Here is a 26,965-nt window from a genome sequence, read left to right as displayed (position 1 = left end):
GAAAAGTCAACCTGTATTTGGCAGCCATGTGCTAAGCTGTAGTGTCTTTTAGAATGAAGATGATTTGAACTGTGGAAAGTGCTCTACCAACTGAGCGTTTTTATTAGTGTTTTTATTGTGTTTATTAGAGTTTTTATAATAGTCTTTATAAATTAAGTGAGATTAACATAGCATGAAAGTTACATATATTTATTGTCTGTTTTCTACATCTGCATTTTGAGTACTAGCCTTTGTCAAAATAAATCCATTCAACTTGCTGTGACCAAGAGCTACAAATCCTAGAAATGGCTGTTTCTCAATGCCTATATGGCAGTCAATTTAGTTATCAACTCAATCCTTTCAAGCAGGGTTCTTTTTTGAGGTTGGGAATTGTTTCAAATGTTTATTTCATTTACCCAGCCAGTAGTGACATGGAGTGGCATAGAAAGCTCTGCTTGCTGGAAACTTGAAGGATTCCTCTTTATTTGGTACAGTTTATCTACCATTTTCAGGAATTTGGTTTGTTTATGTATGCATTTTATTAATGAAATGTAAATTCATAATTATGTAGTGTTATTTGCACTGACAGATAATCTGGAGATCAAGCAATTTCGCGCACATAAATATTGGAGGCAAGTTAACCTGGATGTTGATCGATCGCACAGGAGATTTCCAGCAGGTGGGGCAATCATGCTTATTCTTCCTGTAGCCAAAACAAGCAAATATTTTCAAAGGTTTTAAACAAAACCTTTATATATACTAGTCATGCTTTTATTGCAAGATTGTAGGTAAACACTGTGTGTACTTCTGTACATACAGAAAAAAAGTAATTTCAGGCACTGAATTAGTTTTATTCGTGAGTGTTGAAATATTATAATAATAATTGTAAGGCACTTTCTTATAACTATGTGAACTTGGGTTAATTATATGTTGTACAGTAGTTTGTTCAGAATCCAAGTACTTATATTGGAAACATAGTTTAGGTTGGCAGTGCACAAATTATCTAAGTGTAAAATACCAACATTTCTAAAATATAATTTTGTTAAATGCATGTATGTCAGTTTTTTTTAATACAAATTCTGTATTGGAAGTGAAATGAATCAGGGTCATGCCAAAAGGCTCTTATCTTAAATAGGGCAGCAAAAATATGTCGTAAAAATAATCTGTCTTAGAAAATGTTTTAAGCATTACCAGTTTCACATTACTGTGTAATCATGCATGTTTCCTACCTACTAAACTGATGTATGTGTTAGTGGTCACAATTAAAGTAAGGTTAAAATTTTTTAACCTGGGTTGATTGTCAATTTTTCTTTATTTCCTAGCCCTAATGTTCATGACTTCGGGCTACATGTAGGAGACAAATGAAATAATAAGGAACATGACCCAAAAAGTAGTGAGAGAGTGTAAAATGAAATTGCGGCAAGAGACAACCTGATATCCCTAAGCCAAATTGCGACAGTGACGGCAAAGCCGTGAATAAATGACAAAGAACGGCGGTTTGGCTAATTTGTCGCCAGTCTGAGTGCTGAGAAGAAGTAATTTTCGTCAATTTTTCTTGCGCTTCAGAGAACATCTCTCCTCAGTGAGCTTCAGTGGACCCTCCTGTGAATTGTGTTAATTGTAAATGGCAATGTATTGGTGTTTGATAAGCAAAATGTTAACTGAGAAATTGCAGAACTGTAATGGTTTCTTTACAACTCACTGCTATCCTCCTCCTTCCGACAAAGACAAAGAATTTCATTCAATTTCTGACATGGATGTGAGGTATTTATAAACACAGACACAAGACGTTTTAAAACTCAGACGAGCAACATGGGACCCCACGCTGGCAGGGCCTCGAAATTGAGATCTGACCTATTGTTTGTTAAATGAGTAGTTAACCTGAATTTAATTTTGACCTGTGACATATCCCTGTAGAAATGAGGGCTTCAAGACGCCGTGCACTTCAAGAACAACTTGTTAGAGTTATTATGAGAGTTTTGTGTAGAAACCTGGACCTACACTACTATCAGGTAATTGTTGTTATTGGTTACCAGAACAGTCTGACCTCAGCAATATACACGTAGCAATAATGATAAAATCACTAACCATTATTATCAGTAGTTAACTTGATTTTTTTCCCCAGAATTAATGTAACAGTTGATACAACTGTTGTATTACATTGCAAAAATCTATTCGCAAATGTAATCATTGATGATTTTTATCACATGGGCTGTTTACCCTTGAGCTTTCACCAAACTCCAGGGGAGGACTAGTGTAGATGCACTGTATTGGCCAAAACATGCAGAAATAGACAAACAGTGGTCTAAGTCAATAATATATTTTTCTTTGTGTTAAAGTGTAGCTTGTAGACATAGTACAGTGTAAAATCTAGTATATTCATTTGGTTACGTTACTTTTTTTCACTTCCAAGGGTTACCATGATGTAGCAGTAACTCTTCTGCTTGTTGTTGGAGAGGATGTTGCCTCTGCACTACTTGAACAGCTATCACTGTATCAGCTCAGGTGAAATCAATGCTCCTTTCTACTATCCATACATTTCCAGTGGTAATCATGAGGGGAATGTGACATTTTAATTAAGTAGTGATCAATTCTTTTATTTTCAAGACTTGTGAATGATATTCTAATGCTAAATTAAAGTAAGGTCTGATCACCATTAATAAGTCATCAAAATGCTAGAAGTGCCATTTGAAATAATGTTCTGAAAGAAAGGGAAATCAAGTATCAAAGAGCCCACAAATAAGAATGAGCTCCAGATGAGATTCGAACTCACAACCCTCTGAGTTCTAGTTCAGATGCCTTAACTGCTGAATTACTGGAGGCTTTTGTTGGCAAGCAGGGTTAAAATCTTACTTGCCTGAAACTTCAACCTTGTAGAGAGTACAATACATGCAGGTACATGTATTTATAAACCTAAGAAAATCACTTGTTTGAAAACTTACTTCAGCGTTGTAGAGTGTCCAGTATTTATAAACCTATGAAAAAAATGGTTTCTAGCTTATATATACTATATATGTATTTTTTGGCAAAAACCTAGATTTTTTTATGCCTGAAGGTAAAGATTAGGAATTACCAGATGCTGCACCAAACCAATTTTTGCACTCACATTTTGTCCATAACGTCCATTAGTTAGAAAAGCGATAATTCTGAAGGCCATATATTCAAAATACTGTATGATTCAGTTTGCAAACATAAATTTCGGAAAGTCTATGAAATAAATATGCTCCATAGTGATCGTTTGTTACTGTTTATCAATTTATTTTTTTTCTAGTCAAAGGAAATTTTATAAAAAAATTAATAGTGGTAATTGTGGTTATTGGTGTGCTACATAATATGAAGTTGAGTGACCTGTTGCGTTGAAAAAATTATTTTTCTTCATGCAAGAAGTCACGCTTTATTTTCTCTTTGACACTTCTCATTAGTGTGTTATAAGACTTTAAGGTGAAGCATAACTTAATACATCATGAATAAGCGTCACCTTGTGTTTCAAATATTTTGTCTCCCATGCAAGAAATCACATCTTATTTTCTTCAACAAAACAGGTTACGTTCATCAATACTTAAATGACCTAGAAAGCCAATAAAATCACAAGGACACCGCAGATGTATAACAAAAACTGTTAACACTTGCTCTCTCTAGAGAGCTATTTTTTCAAAGGAAAGAACCAAACTTCGAAGTGTGAATCAGGTTACTCACAGACAGAACCTTTCCTCAATGGCCACCTTGGGGACAGAAGGGAGTGGCCGTTGTATATAGGTTTAAACAAGAGTCAACGTATGGACTGTCGGCCTAAAAGTGTGGCTGTTGTAGAGAGATGGCCGTTGTGGAGAGGCAGACATTAGTGGAGGTTCCACTGTATATAAATTAAATTTTATGTCTGTCTTAACATCCAGTGTATAATGTTCAGCCCAGTCATTAATTTTGATGCAACCATCTCCTGAGATCCAACTTGGCAATCAAAACACCACCCCTCTTCCATATTAAGATGGAATATACCAGGAAACTGAGTAATTTTAATTCTCAATGGACAAAAACCTTGTACCAAAATAATTTAAAGAATTATTGCATTCTTTTTTACATTTTTCGAGGCCTAAAGAGGTACTTAGTCATCTGTAATAACACCAAAGACTATTTCTCATGAGAGCCCAAGAAAATGAATGTCAAAATTTCACAAGAATTGTGAAAACACAGGTAAAATTCTGAAAATTTCATGTGTGAGATGTAATTTGGTGAAATTTGACATTTATTTTCTCGGGCTCCCTTGAGAGATTTTCTTTGGTGTTATTACAGATGACTTAAACTACATCTGTAGCCCTTGAAAAATGTAAAAAAGAATGCAATATGCTTTAAATTATTCTGGTACAAGGTTTTCATCCACTGAAAATTAAAATTACTCAATTTCCTGGTGGATTCCGTCTTAATTATTATTGTTTTGAGTGCTTTTGAAATCCTTTTGTTGTCTTTCAATTTATTAATTCTCAAGGGATTTTATGGAGGGTTCCATGGAGAAGACTAATAAAATGCTGGCATTTCTGCACCCGATTATTGAAGAAGCTGATCCTGAATTAGAAGATTTCCTCATTAGGTATGTACTGAACAACTTTCACCTTTTTTGGATCAGCTTTTTTTTTTCCCTCTTTGTTGTCCATCTGTTAATATTTACAAATTGTAACGCAAAAAACAATGTTGCTTAGAGAGAGAGAGAGAGAGTAACACTCGATACCGTTGGACCTTTCTACAGCAGCCACCTTGGGGACAGAAGAAAGTGGCCGAGTGGAGAGGTATTAAACAAGAGTCAATGTATGGATTTTTTGTCCGCCGGGGCAAGAAAAAGTGGCCGTTGTAGAGGGGTGGCCGTTATCAGAGGTTCAACTGTAGTTCCAAGAGCTGATAAACCTATGATTACCCTCTCTCTACCCCATGCCCAACCCCCTACCCCCGGCTCTCTCCTCCTCTCCCTCTCCCACATGGGTTATAGGGAGGAGATGCCTGAGATTTCAGACAAACTCAACCCACATCTGGTCCTTCATCTCAAAGCAGCATGGCTAAATGGTTAGAGCACTGAACTTGTAATCCGGAGGCCCCTGGTTCAAGTCTTGCTCTGACCTCTAGCTGGATTGTTCTTGATAGTGCCATGTTCAAATCCTTGGCCAGGCTCTTAAAATAGCCAACTGGTTCGCTTTCTACCTGTTGGGATTCTTAACAATGTTATGATCAAGTTTAATTATTAAATCACCCCTGAAAGGCTCCATAAGGGGAGAAGATATTTATTTATTACGGTATATAAACACCAATGAAATACTAGGTGAGCTTTCGCGTGAAAACATGATATCTTCACACGTGAAAATAATATGTTATTTTTACATGTGAAAATATCACCGTTGTTATGGCTACATAATAAATCATGCCTTTTGCGGCCAAAAAAATATTTAAGTGAAATGGTTTGGAATTTCATTGGTGATTATATAATAAATAGGATATTACATGCTCACAAGCTTGGTGAGGTGAAATTTCTCTTTTCGTGTTGAAAAGTATTTCACTTGATTGCTGAGCGCACTTGTGAAATATTTTTCAACACTCGCAGGGAAATTTCATATCTCCGCACGGCCATGTTATATCCTCTATTTATTTACACAGTGTGAACACTAGGATCTGAACCTAGGCCACACTGGTGGGAGGCATTATTACTCTCACCAGTGAGCCAAATACACAGTTGCATTGTCTCATAGGCAGGGTACTCTATTCTTCCCTCTCCACCTCCCCCTCCCCCACCAAAAAGTGGTACAAACATTATTGGCAGTAGTATAAGGCTGAGTTTGTTCTGAAGAATGGTGGAGATTGAGAAGGGTGTTATCGGCCAAGGCTGATATGTGAAATGTTCCACAATTTTCTACAGCTGTAGCAAAAAAATGGAATCTTGTCCCCAAATCTTCTTGGATGCCGTCCTTTTTTCTGGCGATTACCTGTACTATTGACGTCATTTTTCGGATATTGCGAAAGTGTTGTAGTTAATTTTTTATCTTTGGTGTTTTTTTAATTTTTTTTTGTTTCAACTTCATTAGCATACATTACCATACCCAAAAACAAAAGAGAAAGAAAAATTACGCGAGGTAAAAAATTAACTACAACAAAAGTTTTCAAAATTTGGTCAACGCTATCCGAAGAATTAGCCGTGGAATGTGAGCCAATCAGAAACGGAGAAATACTTTGAATGAATAATGAAAATGGTAGTAGTGAGTAATGTAAGGTGCAATCATATTGAACTGTGCTTGTGAGGTGCTGCTTGCACTCCTTTCCCTCCACCTCCCACTTCCCCACCCCCACCCCTCCCTTTTCCTTATCACCCCCTCCCTGTCGAACGCACGCCCTAAATTTCAAACATTACTTGTTATTATTTTTTTCTGACCGCGGCAGGATTAGCTCAGTCGGTAGAGCGCTTGACTGCAGAGCGGGAGGTCGCGGGTTCGATTCCCGGGGTCGGACCAATACTCAGGGTCTTAAACTAACTGAGAAATGAAGGTACTCCCTTTGCCCTGCAAACGGGTAGACCTTCGCGTGGCTCGGATGACCACGTAAAATGGCGGTCCCGTCCCCAGTAGGAGACGTAAAAATAGTGTCCCCAATTAGCACTTTCGTGCTAAATACATTGACACTCAAATAAAGTGCTTATTTATTTATTTATTTATTTATTTATTCTGTACATGTACAAATCAGGTCTGAAGTAGGCCAAGTTTTCGCTCTTAGCTGGCTGATCACGTGGTATGGTCACGTGCTTAAGGACTTTACCACCATTGTGCGACTGTATGACTTTTTCCTAGCCACTCATCCTCTTATGCCCGTGTACTTCGGAGCTGCGGTAAGTCTGTTTCCTTTTTTTCGGTCTGTGTGAGTGTACGTGTGTACGTGAGTGTGGAATCTCAGAAAATTACCCTCCTTCCTGCCTTCCTTCTGATCAAAACCCCACGTTCGATATACAGTCGAAGGTAACCGGTCATTTCGCCCCCATTTTTCGAGTCCTTTAGCAAGCATCAAATGTAATATTCTTCGTTCTATAAGCCATAAAGCAAAACAAGCGCGCCTCAAATGTAATATTTCTCGTTCTTTAAGCCATAAACCGAAAAAAGTAAGCTTCAAATATAATATTCCTCGTTCTAAAATAGGGTGGCTAAGTAACTGGGGCGAAATGACCGTAAAGCCAATCGAACCATCCCTTCTATGACTGCCTTGAAGCGAGTGGTCATTATAGGAAGGTGGTCGTTTGAGAAAGGTTATACTGTTCTCTCCTGGACATTTTGCTGAAAAACGCGAGTCACTTTCTGGCCCAAAAGAACCAAAACTACCCAAAACGCTTTTCATAGGTCAAATATTTCGCGGCCTTCTGTTCCTGATCAGCCTGATACTAAATATCAGCTTCTAAAGTTCAGGCAGGCGCAAAGAGCAACACTTCAGCTCTCCTTTGTGCATGTTCAAAACTAACCTGAGATCAGGCTCTATTTTCGTTTCGCTTTGAAAATTACATTCCGGCGGGCAATACGAACAGCGGCAGCCGTTAGAGAGAATGTATGAGAACTGCTCAAATTGGGCCTGATCCCAGGTTAGTTCAAAACAAAGCCCTTTCGTTGCGAGTTTGCTGTGCATACTCTGTCGAGTGTTGTGTCCGATTTTTTGTGGTTTTTACGCATATCATGTCATTTGTTCTCAAGCTTGCTCCGTATAACTCCACCTTCTTAACATTGTCTGCACTCTGCGACTACCAGCTGACTACGTTAGTTTGCGTTGAAATTCTCTGTGTACCGTGATCGCTTTCTCCTTTGCAGCTTGTTATTCGCCGCCGTGCTGATGTTCTAAGCGGTGAATGTGAAATGAGTTACGTTCACCATCTTCTTTCTCGAATCCCCGATGATCTGCCTGATTACGTGGAAGAACTTGTCACTGCATCTCATTCACTCTTCTGTAAATTCCCTCCCGAGAAGCTAGCTGGCGCTGCAGAACGTTACCTTAAGGAAAGGTGAGTAAGTTAAAACGGAAGATTTATCATTCTGAGAGGAGGAATGTTGTTCATTCTTTCCCTTTAGTCCATTCAGAATACTCACTACTCACTGTGTTTCTCCAACCATCGCAATTGGCGACAAATTTGTTGAGATTATTGTTGAGATACGGTATCTTTCGGAGGACAAAATATTTACACCTCCTCCCCCACCTCCACTCAAGATCATTTAAAGTTGCAGGGGTGATATTTGTACTCTTTTACATGTAGCTTAATTAGCGGCACAACATTGCATAGGGGGTGAGGAGAGTTTAGGCTTCATTTCCACTTTTTGAAGTAAATAGTTTCGGTAGATCTCGAAGAATGTCCTTGAGGGAAAAGTGCCGGCTAATTTCGTCGCCGATTGCAGGTAAATAGGCTGTGTAACACCCGTTTCTGCTTGTACTCAGAACTGAGAACGATGGTGGGACCTGAGTAAACCCAATGTAAGGGCGTCATCCAGCTTCTTAAAAAACGCTTGATACGCAGGCTTGTACTGTAGTTGTAGGTGTATGAATGGATGCATTGTCACAGTTGTTTTCTCAGACAAAACCCTTTGCTTTACTTTGTGTTCCTCGAGCCATTTGTAGAAATTGATGCATTGTCGCTGTGTTGTTTCCTTGTATGAGCCATTTTAAACTGTGTACCGGTGGCGAAAATTCGGGGCTTGGGGGCTAACCCTGAGGTTTATTGGCAAACTGTCAAGAGAGTAGCCTGCGTGTGAAAAAGTGGTCGGGAGAGGGGCTGGGGAGAGAGGAAATGGGACTCCTTCTCCCCTTTTCCCTTTCGGGTTTCCACCCCTCCCTCCCCTTCCTTGTTTTCGCGCCGGCCACTCAGGCATAGGAGAGAGCAGCTCCTAGTCGCTCAATGCTACATAGTCTGTGTTAAGCTCCGGCACGATTACCCACCGGCGTTAACGCGACTCTCTACATTAAACGTACATTTGTTTGTATTTCAGCATGGCCCTGGCCAAACACAAGCAGTTCATCAGAGAGTTAGAGGATCAGAGACCGGATTCTGTTTTACGACAGCGAAGGAAACAACTCGCTCAATACTCAAACGATGCGCTTCAACTTCCAGCGGGCATCCAGTCTCCAAGTCAATCGAACCCTTACATGAAACTAGCGGTATGGACGCTTACGGCTTCCGTGGGAACGGTTGCGCTTTACGTCCTGAGTTCTGCGAAGCGCTGGATTTAGTGATTAATACTTTCTCTGAGCGAGTAGGATGCCAAGTAGCAAGCCTTAAGATATTTTGTATCCTGTCACTCTATTACGGAACGCAGTTTTGATAAAGGAAGGCAGCTCAGTGCTACAATGAAGCAACAAGAAGCCTTGAAAGTTTTGCGTGACTCTGTGGTCTCTAAGCCAGAGTTGTTGCCCATGAAAGTGTGAGGAGTGAGCAATAAGAATCAGAAATCTCATTTTGTATCTAGCCTGCGAGTAAGCCCTGCATTTTGGGGCTATCGTGAGAGGTTATGGGCGAGTGGCACGCTAAAGCAGACACGAGTATCAAGAGTCAAGCCTGCACATGGAATACCGTGAATCAGCCTGCGAGCAAGCTCTCCTATTTGGGCGAGCGAAGCGAGCCGCACGAGAGCGCGCGAGCGAGCGGCGAAGCCGCGAGGGGCCGGCGCGTCTCCTCTCGCGTACCTCTCGCGCGTGTACTTTTCACAATATCCCCCAAATGGAGAGCTTGCTCGCAGGCTAATCGTGAATTATCTATGCTATCCTAGTTATTAGCCTTGCGTGATTTAACGTCGGATATCGAGCAAGATCATGCAAAGCTATCACTCACGCCAGCTTCTACCTTGATGAGAAGGAAAAGCTGATATTATTATATATTGATTGTGTGCTGTGCTTGTTAATGAAATCTGATTTCATCATTCATTAATAAACAATTATTCCACGAGTGCGTGTTGGATATGAGATGCTAGATAGCCAACGAGGTGCGTAGTGCCGAGTCGGCTATGATTATCTCATATCCAACAAGCGCGGTGGAATAATTGTTTTATTAAAAACGCCCAGAAAGTATCGACAATTCTTTCCGACTTTATTTGTAAAAACAACCGATTTTCAGCTTGTTTTTAATTTTGAGCCGGCGCGTACAGTTACTATATTCGGAGAGCATGGTATAATGTCTCATTTACCATGATGGCTAAGCCAATCAGAGCTCTAGAATTGCATTATCCAATGATTCAGTTTTTATTAACAAACATTATTATGTGGCGGCCGCGGGTAAGGCAAAATAGGTTGAACTGCCCGATCGGGATTTCCAGCCGGAAAACATTTTATTTTAGCCATACAGTAATAGCCCACGAATAAGAACCCGAATTTTTCAATTTAGCCTAAATAGGTTCTTATATAAATGGTACTTAAAGCAAATTTAGGCTACCGAGGTTCTTAAAATAGGTTTTTATATTTTCATATGAATTTCATCTGAATATACTATATATATTATAAATATCATCTGATAATACAGTATAAATCATTTATTTGTACCATAGAGCAATGCCCATAGTCAGTTCAGTGCAGGTACAGCATATGTCTTAGATGATGATCTTAATTCAGCAGTTTCTACCTATACACTTTTACAGCAACCCCACTGATAAGAACCTAACTTAAAATTTTAGCGTAAAAAGGTTCTTATGTGGAGGGGGCTTAAAATGAAAATTTTAGCCTAACAGGTTCTTAAAACCCAGGTTCTTATACGTGGGATATTACTGTAGATATAAAAAAATAATAATAGCAAGCTTTTTTGGTCAAGTGGCTGAATATTGGCTTCTTTCTTATTCTCTGCGGTTTTTGTTCTCATGGACCGTGCTTCCTTTAAAAAAAGGACTTGAGTCAATGTTCAGCCATCTTGATCTCCCACTTGGTCAATATTGCATCTTTATTGAGTGGTATGAATAATATTTATTTCTTATCAACCAAAAATGTTTTGCACTAGGCGTGCAATATCACGAGCGCATCTGTTCTTCAAAAAACAACTTGACTTAAATTTGACGTCAAAGATTCTTTTACGAGAGAGCTACGTCAATTATCAATAAGCCTAGCGTCCTTCTTAAGCGTTTTAGAGAACAGTTTTCTTTAACATTGTTTTCCTCGAAGTAAACTACACTGTTTCGCAAGAAAGTCTTTTATACAGTTGACTCCCAATAACTCGAACCCTCGCTAACTCGAACTAAAATCGATTTCCCCTGGATTTCCGTCATACATTTACTGTAATTTTACCCCCGGTAACTCGAACCCTCGATAACTCGAAGTAGTTTTTGTTTCCCCTCGGATCATTTCTTTATAATTTTACCCTCTTTAAAGTCGGGAAAAAACAGTCTACTGGCGTCCCAAACATTGAATTTTGAATTTCTCATTGACGTGTTGTAGGCATATAGTTTACTATTGGTAGCCTGCGAAAACATCCGTTTCTCCTCGCTCTTCGCCGCTGGGGACGTTTCTCGCGGAGGAACATCTGCGACTCAGGAACAGAAATTCCATACTGATGACGTAAACTCTGTCCGGAAACCGGTCAGAAGCGCTGCTTGGTCGGCGGAGAAGTTACATCGTTTTAGTTGTTGTTTACTAATGGCAAACAAAAGACAAAAGGTCAAATCTAAACGCAAAGAATCTCTAACAAAACAGTCAATATTTGTGGAATATAGTCTTCTGTAGAAGAAGCATTTGAGTTTTGCGGGAGCTCGTTGGTAGATGAACACAGCAACAACAACAACAACGAGCTTTATTTGCATGACCATACAAACACATACAGTATTCCAAAAGCTATGTTTAGGAATCAAAATTACAAAACAGGGCAATTACGTTACTCTGATAATAATTTGTCACAAACATCAAAACAAGCTGAAATATATTTTATGAATTGTATATTGACAAAGTAATTAAAAGAGTTCATCAGTTCATTGATCAAACCGTTTATAGGTAACTGGGTAATATTTGGACTTTATAGTAAAATTTATTCCTAGTCATAACACAACACTTTTCCAAAATCGACCACAAGACACGTAAAATTGGACAAAGTTATATTGGGAACCCCATGACTTGCAGATTTATTATGTAAACATTGATTTGCATCATCAGTATGGAATTTCTGTTCCTGAGTCGTAGACGTTCCTCCGCGCGAAACGTCCCCAGCGGCGAAGAGCGAGGAGAAACGGATGTTTTCGCAGGCTAACTATTGGAGGCTGTGTGTCGCAAATCTAATGTGAAACAGCTTTACTTCTCAAAACGGTAAAACGCATGCTCTATTTAGGCAATGTTTTGTTACGTTACGTTCTGATTTATAATCTGGAAGTATCTTTTAATTTTCACTTGACATTTCTACAATTAAATGTGATTAAAATGTTCACTATGCAGTAAAAACTGTTTTTTTCCTTACTCCCGGGTATTTTCTTCGAGCTCTGGTTAACTCGAACTCCCGATAACTCGAACCTTTTTCGATTTCCTTTGAAGGTTCGAGTTATTGGAAGTCGACTGTAACTTCAAAAGTACTCGTAAGAGCTTCAGCTAACTGATAAGATTCAAAAGCAAGGGAAAATCACTTATCATTCTTTAGAAAAGTGTTTTATTTAGCTTTGAAGCCTTTAAAAATACGGAGAGTTTATTTACATTGAAATATGAGTCAATATCCTTTGCTTTGACATATTAGATACTATAAATAAAGAAGATTCTGTTAAATCTATTTCCTGTTTTCATTCTTTTCTAAAAATCGGAAGGACATGTTAATTTTTAAAACTTTGCAGTTATAAATAATGGCTACATACGTTCTCTAATAATGGTGACAATACGGATCGGAATATACAGCTGTTTTATTTAATTTTAAAAAAATAAATTACATACACAAGTCGTCAAATTTGGACGGAAACTGTACGAATAGAAATTCTTTTATTCTATAAATAAATAAATAACTCGTTTGACAATGACGAGGATAACATACGTACTTCTAGAAAAAATCATTTACGTATAAACTTGTCTTAATGTTTGTAAGGACAATTCAAAGAAATCTTCTGTTTGTGTCTTCGAGGTTACGTGTGGAAAATACTCCACGGTCCAGTAAAGTCGACCATCCACAGTTATGATATTATTACCAAATGTTGGGCCAGTATTCGCTCCTTGAACACCAAAGAATAAACCAGCAAATTTAAACGGACCTGTATCACTCTGATTTGTCTGCTGAGCTCCGTAATTGTTAATGTTAAAAATGTGGCTTCGGCGCCCTTGGTTGTGTTCGTAGTTAGACATAGCGCAGTATTTGGGAATGTCTATACAGTGGTAAAACTTCAAAAGATTGAGGTACTTTTTAGAATCTATCTGCGCGTGAACCTCGCGAGTACACGCACGGGCAAACTCCCAGAAGCCTTGCTTATCATCGGGCTGCACTAGAGGTACTGGAAGTTTTAAGCTGCTCGCGCTGACATAGGCACCAAAGTCCTCCCTGTTTAGCTTTGGCTCGCAATCGTTTCGTACACTGGCAGAATAAGATGATTCCAGGGACAGTGGAAATTTTAAGTCGTGTTTCTCTCGGTGTAGAATTCGCGCAGTCGAAAGATACGTGGAGGCAGTGATTGCGCCGTGTACCGTGCATTTGTTTTCCCTGCAGCTTTTCTTCAATAGCTTGGTTTCTTCTTCAGAGAGGCTACGAGCCAAAACACAAGTTTTCTTGGTCACAATTGGGTCTGCGTTGGCCACAGGAGGGTAGACTGATAGAAACAGATTTTTTGGTTTGACAAAAAAAGCTTTGGCCCACTGGATTGAGAAGAAACTCGAAAACAACGCCCTCTCCGCGATGCTAGGTTGAACTAGTTTGGGCATTAGTGACTCCAAAGGAGGCTTTAGAGGAAGACTCTCAACTTTAAACTCTACCCCACCATGAAGAGAAGCCAGAAATTCCAACAGCGTTTTTTGGAAGTCAAAGATGGACAGCGCATCGCAGATGACGTGCTGAAACGTAAACACAACCGCGTTTATGAATTTTCCTTCGCTGAAAGTTTCTTTCAGTAGTCTTGTTCGCCACAAAGGCCCTCTAGTGATGTTAAACTCATAACTATTTAGTTCTGCTTCGAAGCCTTGTACCCAGTTATCGGCTGTTACGTGGTTTAACAGTTCAAAGTCAATTGTAGTAGGGTTTTCCATTTCTTCAAATTGGACTCCATCGGTGGTTTCTTGTATTCTCATACGTAGCAAAGGATACCGCTTGGCCAGAAGAACAAGAGCTTTTCTGAGTTCATCTTGCCTTAGTTCTTGCGTAGAGTCCAACAGCAAGACAGAAGAAACAGTTCCCCAGTTGTTGATCTTCTCTCTTTCCAGAAACACCTGTTCCAACATACCGAGACGTCTCGATGTTTTTTCTTCCCCGTCTGACTGGTGTATGATCAAATCATCTTTAACTTTCTTGGGGAAAACTTTGAGAGCTACGACCAGAAGTAGCGCTATTACGAGTACACAAAGTGAGGGTACTCCCAAACTCGAAACTAATAAAGTAGGTACCATTTTTTTTTCTCTCTTGACAGTGTAAAAGGCAAATTGTTCTGGTTATTTTACGAATGCAAATCCCTTAATTTATAGAGTCAAGTTGCTGCTGACATAAATTCGTCAATATGACGTTATTCTCTAAATTTCCCGCTAGAAACCAAAATAAACGAAGGATGCTGAATAGAAGATAGGTTATCAGTTATACGTCACAAAAAAATTTCATGAAGACGGATATAGCCCAGCAAAAAGGAAACACGAAAGGAAATGACTTTAAGCTAAAAGGTTCCGTGCCTGAGCAATATCCAAAGGTCCTTTGCATTTAATGTTTAAGCAGTGTGTTGATGAAATGCATCATTCTTTACAAATTCGTCATGGTGTTCTTCTGACACAGCAAGACCTTGTAGATTCTTCGTGATGTGAAGTACCGAACGTTTCTTCATAAATGATCTTGGGAGTTGATTTAGCGGAACTAATTTTCAAAGATACTGGCGATACTGGCCAAACTGTGATCGAACAAGTCACTGGTCGTAAATCTTTTTAGCATTGAGAAGATAAATTGTTTGTTTAAAATTTTCCACAAAAGTATTGTATAGTTTTATACTAAGTGCACGGCGTAAGTGATCTCCGAACTTAGTAACATTACGTAGGGTATATTCTTGAGAGTGCTTGAGCAAACGTTATTCTGTTTATTGTTGTATCATTAACCGAATGCCATCGCTCTTTGCATATTCTGTATGTTTAAGTGTACGGCGTAAGTGATCTCCGAACTTAGTAACATTACGTAGGGTACATTCGTGGGAGTGCTTGAGCAAACGTTATACTGCTTATTGTTGTATCATACCGAATACCATCGCTCTTTCTTTTCATATTTCGTATGTTTTAGTTCTTTTCAGCGCGGTAAATTTTTGTTAGGTGTTCCTTAGGTGTTCCTGATCCTACCGTCAGCTCATGTATGATGTGGTTTGACCTTCAGATCTCAAGTTTCGTTATAAAGGTTCAACACACAACGCGACTGTTGCACCCGTGAATTATTCTAAAATTTGTCAATATTGCATTTTACCTTTTTTTGCACGCATGTTGCATTTTTTTTAATAAAAACACGGTTGCTTTTTATGGTAAAGCATTAAAAAAGTGTGTACTGAGGAAGGGCTGAGGAACCATTTTAGTTTTACGTCAAAAAGATTAGTTTGATAAACGATCTGCGCAAAAGAGTTGTTTTCTTACGATTATCATTTGATCTCTACGGTTTAAATACGCTTTTACCCAGACAGACTCTTTCCTTGTTGTTTTTTTGGCTCTCATTTGCTTTCTATTCTCATTTCCATAGCAAAAACGACCAGATACATGACATTAAAAGTATAAAAAGTCTGAACTTGGCAGTCGCGTGACTGGCGAGCTGCTTATTTTAGTTTCGTTTCCGGTAGATGGCTCGCATCACGAATCGCGCGGCTGCAGCGCTTGGCGGCAAAAACGAAGCGGCAAAAAATTCTTCCGATTTTAGTTTCCGCAAATCACAGAGACCCTCCTAGCGGCTTAATTTTTTATTTCACTATTCTTTTATCGAGGCTGAATTATGGGAATTTTTTTTTTAACAAATAAGAGCGACAAAAGAGGGCGCGGGGGCGGAAAACTGAGTTCCTCTCCCGTCTGGCGCACTTGCGTGGTCATTTTCGTGTCTCGAGGGTTTCGCTTGACGCACTAAGAAAAAAGAGAGACTGCTCGTAGTCTACAGCACTTACACCGTAAGAGAGAAAAGCGCATTTATTTTAAAGTCGGCTGATTCAGAAACAATTTGCAGAGATAACAAAGGAAAAACCTAGCGAAGGGTGTAGTTAATCCCAGCGGAACTACTGACCGCAGAAGCCTGTGCTACACGAACCTGTGCAATCCAATGAAGTCGCTTTATTTCCAAGAAATCTAAACTAAATTAGTCAAATGCAAACTTTGTCTTTAGGGCTTTTCCCTGGGAGAAGCGAGCTGAAGAGAATCTTTTCCGCCCCACCCAATAAGGCTAAGGGGACCAAGGTCCATAGTGCCAGCTTGCTCAATTAAACTTTGAGCAGGATTTCCTCCTTTAACTCGCTCCCTGCTTTGTTTGTGGCCTTGAGAGGAAAATTCTAGGTCAATGACTGTATAGGACATCTGCAAATTAGAGGTTTTTCACATATGCATCATGCAGGGAAATTTCTGGGTACGTACTAGGCCGCTCGACGGCTAATGAGGTCCAGGTCTTCTCGGTTCTTCTCTGATCGAACAAGTCACTGGTCGTAAATCTTTTTAGCATTGAGAAGATAAATTGTTTGTTTAAAATTTTCCACAAAAGTATTGTATAGTTTTATACTAAGTGCACGGCGTAAGTGATCTCCGAACTTAGTAACATTACGTAGGGTATATTCTTGAGAGTGCTTGAGCAAACGTTATTCTGTTTATTGTTGTATCATTAACCGAATGCCATCGTTCTTTGCATATTCTGTATGTTTAAGTGCACGGCGTAAGTGATCTTCGAACTTAGTAACATTACGTAGGGTACATTCGTGGGAGTGCTTGAGCAAACGTTATACTGCTTATTGTTGTATCATACCGAATACCATTGCTCTTTCTTTGCATATTCTGTATGCTTTAGTTCTTTTCAGCGCGGTAAATTTTTGTTAGGTGTTCCTACCGTCAGCTCATGTCTGATGTGGTTTGACCTTCAGATCTCAAGTTTCGTTATAAAAGTTCAACACACAACGCGACTGTTGCGCCCATGAATTCTTCTAAAATTTGTCAATATTGCATTTTACCTTTTTTTTTGCACGCATGTTGCATTTTTTAAATAAAAACACGGTTGTCTTTTATTGTAAAGCATTAAAAAAGTGTGTACTGGGGAAGGGCTGAGGAACCATTTTAGTTTTACGTCAAAAAGATTAGTTTGATAAACGGTCTGCGCAAAAGAGTTGTTTTCTTACGATTATCATTTGATCTCTACGGTTTAAATACGCTTTTACCCAGACAGACTCTTTCCTTGTTGTTTTTTTGGCTCTCATTTGCTTTCTATTCTCATTTCCATAGCAAAAACGACCAGATACATCACATTAAAAGTCTAAAAAGTCAGAACTTGGCAGTCGCGTGACTGGCGAGCTGCCTATTTTAGTTTCGTTTCCGGTAGATGGCTCGCATCACGAATCGCGCGGCTGCAGCGCTTGGCGGCAAAAACGAAGCAGCAAAAAATTCTTTCGATTTTAGTTTCCGTAAATAACAGAGACCCTCCCAGTGCCTTGATTTTTTATTTCACTATTCTCTTATCGAGGCTGAATTATGGGAATTTTTTTTAAAAAAAAATAAGAGCGACAAAAGAGGGCGCGGGGCGGAAAACTGAGTTCCTCTCCAATCTCGCGCACGCGCGTGGTCATTTTCGTGTCTCGAGGGTTTCGCTTGACGCACTAAGAAAAAAGAGCGACTGCTCGTGGTCTACAGCACTTACACTGTAAGAGAGAAACGCGCATTTATTTTAAAGTCGGCTGATTCAGAAACAATTTGCAGAGATAACAAAGGAAAAACCTAGCGAAGGGTGTAGTTAATCCCAGCGGAACTACTGACCGCAGAAGCCTGTGCTACACGAACCTGTGCAATCCAATGAAGTCGCTTTATTTCCAAGAAATCTAAACTAAATTAGTCAAATGCAAACTTTGTCTTTAGGGCTTTTCCCTGGGATAGGCAAGCTGAAGAGAATCTTTTCCGCCCCACCCAATAAGGCTAAGGGGACCAAGGTCCATAGTGCCAGCTTGCTCAATTAAACTTTGAGCAGGATTTCCTCCTTTAACTCGCTCCCTGCTTTGTTTGTGGCCTTGAGAGGAAAATTCTAGGTCGATGACTGTATAGGACATCTGAAAATTAGAGGTTTTTACACATATGCATCATGCAGGGAAATTTCTGGGTACGTACTAGGCCGCTCGACGGCTAATGAGGTCCAGGTCTTCTCGGTTAACGGTGCATTAACCTGTAAGAACGCTGCATTTTTGACGTCATTTCCTCGTTAAACACAGAATTTTTCCAAATTTGGTCATCAGTAACTGGTTATGGTGAATTATGCGTGTGCTTTTAGCCAATCAGAATAGGGAAATATTTTGAATGAATAATAAACGTCTTAAATATTTGGTTTATTATCCCGTTAGCTGATTTTAGTAAAGGAAATTAATTTCTCAAGTTCATTTTTAACAGACTGTTTGACAAGTAAATAAATTAAGTAGAAAAAATGCCCGAGAAATTAAACAAAAGGAAAGGAGACCAGGAATGGTGTAAAGCCCGAAATGAAACAACAATCAAGACAGGCAATCAAGACAGGGTGTAATATAACATTCGACTTCCGATCGATTACTCGAACCTTCTTGGTAAATTGAAAAAAGTTCGAGAAATGACAGCAAATAAGGAAATGAGCAAATGGATGGGGAGGAAATGTAAGTTTCATGCACATTTCACTTCATGACAGGAAGGGATAAAGGTTGATATTTTGAAAAAAAAAAAAGCAACAAATCTTGATTAATTAATATACACGGATGGACACGAAAATTGAACTGGAGTGACAGAGAAGTAAAGACAAAGACTTTTAATAACACTTAACACTTTCCTGTCATTTGCTTACATGATTTAATTCATATACATCTATCACTTTGATGACACTGTTGTTTATAAATAAGTTCACTGTTTCGGACTTCAGCACACTGTTTTTTTTTTTCCCGACTTGTCACGCGCTTAAAACATGGTTCGGGTTATCGAGGGTAAAATTATATTCGAGTTCGCGGGAGGTTCGAGTTACCGAGGGTAAAATTACAGTAGTGGTTCGAGTTAACGCGAGGTTCGAGTTATCGGGAGTCAACTGCGGTGATCATGTGTACCAGGGCCGAGTTGTTCAAAGCTGGGTTAAGACAACCCAGGGTTAGTGCGATATTTGAATTCAGATATGAAGGCTTAGAAAGCATTTCAATTTTAATGCTTTTTGTCTACAAGTTGATGATTGGAAGCTCTAAAAATAGCACAGAAAATTATCCGAGAAAATGCTTTTGAACACAAGAAAAAGAAACCTGGGTTAAATGTAACCCCGGGTTAAGGGCTAATCGGCCTTCGAACAACTGGGCCCAAGTAAACTAGGATCGACATGTTTTTAGCCATTTAAAAGGTGTACAGGTAGCAGTGGGCTAAACCTCTAAGTAAAGTACATGTAAATACAAATGGTGACGACACTCAGGATTGGTAAATTTCGTCCCGGAATCGCGTTTACCATTTCATGCATTTGCACAAATTAGTTCCATTAACAAAAAAACAGCAGCAAAAATCTGAGACTGGTATCAAAAACAGTGGCTTTGAAGAAATAGAACACGAATTCCCGTTTGGAACATTTCGAACGGGAAAACAGGATCAGTACCTTTTCAGACGTTCCGTTGCTCCCGGAAACTTCCCACTGAAACGACCTGCAAGGTACCCCGGGTACCAGAGGCTTTTCTCGCGTACGACGGGAATTTTTGGTGTTGGCCGAAGGCCGAGACACCTTTGGCCGTAGGCCGAAGCCACGACTTGACAGAAACCGGAAACTGCGCTAGAAAAATCTCTGGCACCCAGGGTACCTAGATTTCCAGTAAATGGTAAACAACCATCTTTTCACATTTGTCCACGCAAATATCTGTAATCACAGTTTAACGTCCCCTTATAACCTTAAAAAACCTAATATCAAGAAAAAAATTCAATTCCTCATTTGATGTCCTGATACATTGTTATAAAAGTAGTGGGGAAAATTTTGGATGTATTTTAAATGGATCTAATTAAAATTAGATTCATCCTTTGTGATCAAGTGCTCAATTCTCCTGACCACCCTGTTTAATAGATAATTGACATTACAAGGATCTGATCTGATCATTCTTAGGGCTTAAAGGATTACGGGGGGGCGGGTGTTACTTGGGTTAATTTTTGCTGGGTATGTGCCACTGGCTCTCGGTTTATAATTTGGCCATATTGTAGACCCCATCTTAGTCTCTTTAGGAAAAAAGTAATTTTCGCAATCCCAACTTAGTAGCTTTCTGTTTATGCATCTACCTTATAAAGCCTTTTAATTAGGCTAGATCATCATGAAATGAACTGACACACTTGTCAGGGTCCCAAAAAAGGGTCTATGGGGTCCATGAGTCTTTGATGTCCTTGAATGTCATGATAATTTCCTTTGTTTTTCTTTGAGTTCACGGACGGACTAGCCCATTCCGAAAACACTCAGTGTTATTTTTTAGTGTGAGCCTACTGCTAACAGTGTGTGCATTTGTAAGTCTAACCAGGGATAACATAATTGAACAATATATTAACAAGTTCCTCGAAACATCGCGGCCAAATGTTATCCAAACTGCTTCTTACAGCTGCTTCGAAGAATTGCGGATCAAACGATATCCAAATCGTCCCTCATTGGATTACACTACGAGCCCCAGCGCTCCGGAAGTTAAAAAATTCGTACCGTCTGGTTGCTATGAAGTGACGTAATCATCCAGTTGAGTATCCATCACCGTGACACTTTTGCGGTCAACTACCGCAGCGCTCGTAAAGTACTTTAATTAAAACCGTGTTCAAAACCCTGTAGGAAGTCTGTTTATTTTTGAGTCGATTAATGCACTGCTGACTTTCACGAGGTCAACTTTTGCATAAATTATCAAACATTATGTTAAGCGGGAAATCTACCTATGGTTCGCGGGAGAAGCAACTTCTATAGCGGCGCAAGACAAATGTTTCGAGAGTCGAGGATGTGCTCATAAACTATTCACTATGCGACGAAAGGAGAAATCACTGGCATGATAGCTGCATGTAATAGTAATTTTATCAATCCAGGTCGCGCCGTGTTCGTTCGAGAACGCTGTGACAACCTCGTTTGGCGCGCTTCTCAATACTTCCAAAACATGTTGTAATCGGTAAGTAGAGTTAAGCACTTAGTATCGCCAAGCCATTCGAATCAGTGTATACCCAATTCTTTGTCTGAAGATTCTTGCAAACACATATACCAAGTAAATCTGGATGGAAGAGGAAATTGTCTCCTGAAACGCAGCCAGATTATATTTTGAAGGATGGCGGCGCAATTCAACGCGTCTTCCAGGTCAGCCCTAATTTATAGTTCGTAAGAGTATAAATTGCGATCTCCCTATTACGCTTTCTTTGATAAAACTTCAGTAGAAACAAAACAACGCAGGCATGACATTCTCCTGCATGAGACACAATCGACTGAAGGAAATATCTGTTTACAAGTCGGGTAAATTATCCATTCTTGCGCACCGCAAAATCAGCTAAAATCAGTCGCTGGAAACCTGGCATATTATTAAGCCTGAGCGCTTCTAAGAATAACACGTTTAGAACTTGGACGCGTAGAAAAAAAAGGCAGTTGTTCTATATCCTTTCTGGTTCACCAAGGTAGAAGTCCTGCCATATTATTATGCCTGAGCGCTTCTAGGATATATAACACGTTTAGCATTTCAACCCGTAGCCGTAAAAAAAAAAATAGGCTGTTGTTCTATATCCTTTCTGGTTCACCCAGGTAGAAGTCCTGGCATATTATTATGCCTGAGCGCTTCTAGGATATATAACACGTTTAGCATTTCAACCCGTAGCCGTAAAACAAAAAAAAATTAGGCTGTTGTTCTATATCCTTTCTGGTTCACCCAGGTAGAAGTCCTGGCATGATGTTCTTATGCCTGAGCGCTTCTAGGATATATAACACGTTTAGCATTTCAACCCGTAGCCGTAAAAAAAAAATTAGGCTGTTGTTCTATATCCTTTCTGGTTCACCCAGGTAGAAGTCCTGGCATGATGTTATTATGCCTGAGCGCTTCTAGGATATATAACACGTTTAGCATTTCGACCCGTAACCGAAAAAAAAATTAGGCTGTTGTTCTATATCCTTTCTGGTTCATCCAGGTAGAAGTCCTGGCATGATATCATTATGCCTGAGCGCTTCTAGGATATATAACACGTTTAGCATTTCGACCCGTAGCCGTAAAAAAAAATTTAGGCAGTTGTTCTATATCCTTTCTGATTCACCCAGGTAGAAGTCCTGGCATGATGTTATTATGCCTGAGCGCTTCTAGGATATATAACACGTTGAGCATTTCGACCCGTAGCCGAAAAAAAAATTAGGCTCTTGTTCTATATCCTTTCTGGTTCACCCAGGTAGAAGTCCTGGCATGATGTTCTTATGCCTGAGCGCTTCTAGGATATATAACACGTTTAGCATTTCAACCCGTAGCCGTAAAAAAAAAATTAGGCTGTTGTTCTATATCCTTTCTGGTTCACCCAGGTAGAAGTCCTGGCATGATGTTATTATGCCTGAGCGCTTCTAGGATATATAACACGTTTAGCATTTCGACCCGTAACCGAAAAAAAAATTAGGCTGTTGTTCTATATCCTTTCTGGTTCATCCAGGTAGAAGTCCTGGCATGATATCATTATGCCTGAGCGCTTCTAGGATATATAACACGTTTAGCATTTCGACCCGTAGCCGTAAAAAAAAATTTAGGCAGTTGTTCTATATCCTTTCTGATTCACCCAGGTAGAAGTCCTGGCATGATGTTATTATGCCTGAGCGCTTCTAGGATATATAACACGTTGAGCATTTCGACCCGTAGCCGAAAAAAAAATTAGGCTGTTGTTCTATATCCTTTCTGGTTCACCCAGGTAGAAGTCCTGGCATGATGTTATTATGCCTGAGCGCTTCTGGGATATATAACACGTTTAGCATTTCGACCCGTAGCCGAAAAAAAAAATTAGGCTGTTGTTCTATATCCTTTCTGGTTCACCCAGGTAGAAGTCCTGGCATAATGTTATTGTGCCTGAGCGCTTCTGGGATATATAACACGTTTAGCATTTCGACCCGTAGCCGAAAAAAAAATTAGGCTGTTGTTCTATATCCTTTCTGGTTCACCCAGGTAGAAGTCCTGGCATGATGTTATTGTGCCTGAGCGCTTCTGGGATATATAACACGTTTAGCATTTCGATCCGTAGCCGAAAAAAAGAAATTAGGCTGTTGTTCTATATCCTTTCTGGTTCACCCAGGTAGAAGTCCTGGTATGATGTTATTATGCCTGAGCGCTTCTAGGATATATAACACGTTTAGCATTTCGATCCGTAGCCGAAAAAAAAAATTTGGGCAGTTGTTCTATATCCTTTCTGGTTCACCCAGGTAGAAGTCCTGGCATGATGTTGTTATGCCTGAGCGCTTCTAGGATATATAACACGTTGGCAATGAAATCGACCGCAGACTTTAAAATGTTCTTTTTAGAAGGCACTGAATTATTTTTTCCGGACATTTGGTTTGATATCGCATTTTTAATTAATTTTATTTGTCGCCCCAGGATGATGACATGGTTGACGCCTCTATCATATTAGATGCGAAATACGATCAGAGATTAAGGGAATAGGGAATGTTGCAAGCTACTGGGTATCCAGCTGAGATAGCTGACTTTTACTCAGCTATCTCAGCTGGATACTGAGGGGTTTTTTTGGTTGCTAAGACCGTGCAGCTCGTTATGCCACTCCACCTAACAAAATCGACCAATCACAAAATAAGGAAAAGAAAATGGACATAAGATAAAGAAAACAGCAAATTCAGATGACCTCTTAGGAAACATGCAATTAAAACTGTCTTTCTATGATTGGTACATTTTGATCCTCTCTTCAAAAAAATGTCAGACGCCAATCATCTTAGCGGACCTCTTAGGAAACGAAAGTTTACTTCAACCGGCTCAAAAGATCATTGTTTGTGATTGGTGGATTTCGATCCGTTTTGTGAGTTTCTGTGTTTCAAGGTTCGTTGCTTGTGATCTTATTGTGAACAAAACCCGACGTTAATTTTCCAAATATGTTTGTTAGATTTCATCCCTGGACTTCAGACTTCCAAATTTCGATGAAGCAAAAATACTGGATTTAGATTAACTTTTAAGATCGCAAAAATGCGATAAAGTGCCGTGTGCTAGCAGAGCTTTCTTTCCCACATGTGTCTTACCTTGTACAAGACGTTCGCATGGCAGACATTAGCCTCGCTTTGCTTGTTTACTTGCCTTGTTTACGTTAGCGCGTATTGCCTGCCTATTGCACATTTGCGTCAAGAGACAAGAAGTTCAAGGACTTAATGCATCAGTCAATTCCAGCTGCGCCCAGCCCCCCGGCTCCTGCGGGGCATTTGCCCGCCTTGTCAGTCCCGGGGGTGGGGCATTTGCAAATTTTGCACTGCCCGGGGGCCGGGCATTTGCCAACCCCGGGGCCATTAGTGAGCTATTGACACTCACGCAATTTCCTATCAGCGTATACCGTAAAATTCCGAAAATAAGCCCCTCCATGTATACGCCCCCCAAAATCGCAACGCAAAAAACCCTCCGTTAAATCACCCCTCCGAATATAAGCCCCCCGGGGGACTTGTACTTGGAATTTGTCCTCGAATTCAAAGTAAAAAAGCAGAAAAACACAAAAGTTTTCAGGCACCAATCAGCAGCCAGAACGGCTGCGACCGTTTGGAACTGGTCTGGTAAGACATTGTCCCCAGGGGCTCTTCTCGCCGTGCTTTACTTTTCTTGCCATATTTTTCCGTTTAGACTTTCCCTCGCCCCCACTATCTGCCCCTGGGTCTCCGAGGATGTGCCACTACAAGCTAGCCCAATCGATTTTGAAACGCAAATTTCCCTCCGTACATAAGCCCCTCCGAATATAGGCCCCTCCAAAAAAAGTCCCTCAAAAAGGGCCTTTGAAAAATGTAAGTCCCGGGGCTAATTTCAGGGAATTTTACGGTAACTACACAAAAGCTTTTACTGGAAAAAAGGCAGATCTGCTCACCTGTCAAGGAAGGGAAAAAAAATGAATAGGGTTGTAAAGGCATGTTCTCGATTTTATGCACGCATTTCTTCATTGCTTATCAAGCCAGAATTACATAGCGAAAACCGGAGCCATCAATGTGAATCAACGTGTTTTGGTTATTGAATCAAATTTCTCTTGATATTGTTTGAAGAACATCCTTTCATATTTATAAAACTATTCATAACATATAACGTTACAGCGTTCTATTAATTTTAATGTCAATAATTTTATATCAATACTAAAACCCTGCACTGGTGCATGTCGTCGCGGCATGAAGTCTCCATTAGAATCCTAGCGCTATTACAAAGGAAGACGTTAATTGGCCGTTTTTATGCTAGAGACGTTAAAGTCGTCTAGACGCATTTAACGTCTGAGACGTTAAAGTCGTCTAGTGTAAAAACGGGACGCACAAAAGTAGACGACCTTATTTAAAAAGGTAGATTTTTCTGAAAAAGGACTAGGCTCTACTCTCGGAAGACACTGGACACGAGTTAAAGCGGCGCCAAAAATGAACTTCAAGCCCTCGAAATGCGAACAAATTGTTCAAACTCTAACATGGCGGCGGCGTTACAACTTTTAAAGTCTATTTCTCGCCGTCGCCAAGAAAGGCATGACTTAGAAATGCAGATGTTGGTAACACAGAAAAGTGAATCGAGAAAGCGAAAACTTCAGATGATGGAAGATGATGAGATAGACACAGCCAAAGCAATAGGTTTGTGTGCTCTGGACGAGTCGAGCATAAATGCGTCCTAGTTTACCACGTCCTGTCTTTATACCAGACGACTTTAACGTCTGAGACGTTAAAGTCGTCTGTTAAGTGCGTCCGAACGACGCACTTAACAGACGACTTTAACGTCTCAGACGTTAAAGTCGTCTGCCTTATTTACCGTTTTTATACTAGACGTTAAAGTCGTCTTAAGACGACTTTAACGTCTCAGACGGCTTTAACGTCTCTAGCATAAAAACGGCCATTGAAACGAAAAATCGCACACAAAATGCTTAAAACGGCATTATTCGACTGTGCGATCAATGAGGAATGTTGCAGTGTTCACGGAGGAATCCAAGGCAAAAAAATGGCTAATGCCCGTGGGTCAGACCGGAGGACTGATGCATTAACTGTAAAGCTGATTCATAACAACAAGTATTGTTTTTTTATAACAATATTTCGACTGGCCATACCAGCCTTCTTCAGGTTTACAGATGTTACGTCAAAACAAGCCGTTTCCATTACTCTATTTGGGCCACGCTCAAATAATAATAGCAAGCTTTTTTGGTCAAGTGGCTGAATATTGTCCTCCTCTTTCTTCTTCTTCTTTTCTCTGCGGTTATTTTTTATCATGGACGGTGTTTTTAAAAGGACTTGAGTCAATGTTCAGCCATCTTGATCTCCCACTTGGTCAATATTGCATATTTATTGAGTGGTATGAATAATATTTATTTCTTATCAGCGGAAATTATTTTGCACAAGGCGTGCAATATGACGAGCGCGTGTTGTTTTCAAAAACAACTTGACTTAAATTTGACGTCAAAGATTCTTTTACGAGGGAGCTACGTCAATTATCAATAAGCCTAGCGTCCTTCTTAAGCGTTTTAGAGAATAGTTTTCTTTAAAATTGTTTTCCTCGAAGTAAAC

At 39.8% G+C, this 26,965-nt stretch overlaps 2 protein-coding genes across 2 annotated transcripts in view; one reads left to right on the top strand and one right to left on the bottom strand.

Moving 5' to 3' along the window:
* Window positions 1–12,378, top strand: part of LOC140927614 (TBC1 domain family member 20-like) — a 16,154-nt gene extending 3,776 nt beyond the window's left edge. Inside the window, exons 3-9 of the mRNA XM_073377292.1 lie at window positions 569–658; window positions 1,897–1,991; window positions 2,393–2,484; window positions 4,463–4,564; window positions 6,694–6,835; window positions 7,797–7,987; window positions 8,964–12,378. Of these exons, the coding sequence (XP_073233393.1) occupies window positions 569–658; window positions 1,897–1,991; window positions 2,393–2,484; window positions 4,463–4,564; window positions 6,694–6,835; window positions 7,797–7,987; window positions 8,964–9,204 (953 nt within the window). The 3' untranslated portion in view covers window positions 9,205–12,378. The remainder of the gene's footprint in view (window positions 1–568; window positions 659–1,896; window positions 1,992–2,392; window positions 2,485–4,462; window positions 4,565–6,693; window positions 6,836–7,796; window positions 7,988–8,963) is intronic.
* A 551-nt stretch (window positions 12,379–12,929) lies between these two features.
* Window positions 12,930–14,517, bottom strand: LOC140926571 (uncharacterized). The gene has a single exon (XM_073376300.1). It carries the CDS (start codon window positions 14,503–14,505, stop codon window positions 12,973–12,975), a length of 1,533 nt encoding a protein of 510 aa, XP_073232401.1. The 5' UTR covers window positions 14,506–14,517; the 3' UTR covers window positions 12,930–12,972.
* Window positions 14,518–26,965: the final 12,448 nt, after the last annotated feature.

The sequence above is a fragment of the Porites lutea genome, chromosome 2 (genome assembly GCF_958299795.1).
Source record: "Porites lutea chromosome 2, jaPorLute2.1, whole genome shotgun sequence".
NCBI lineage: Eukaryota > Metazoa > Cnidaria > Anthozoa > Scleractinia > Poritidae > Porites > Porites lutea.
The sequence above is the reverse complement of the archived record's forward strand: the minus strand, read 5'-3'. Positions and strand labels throughout refer to the sequence as shown.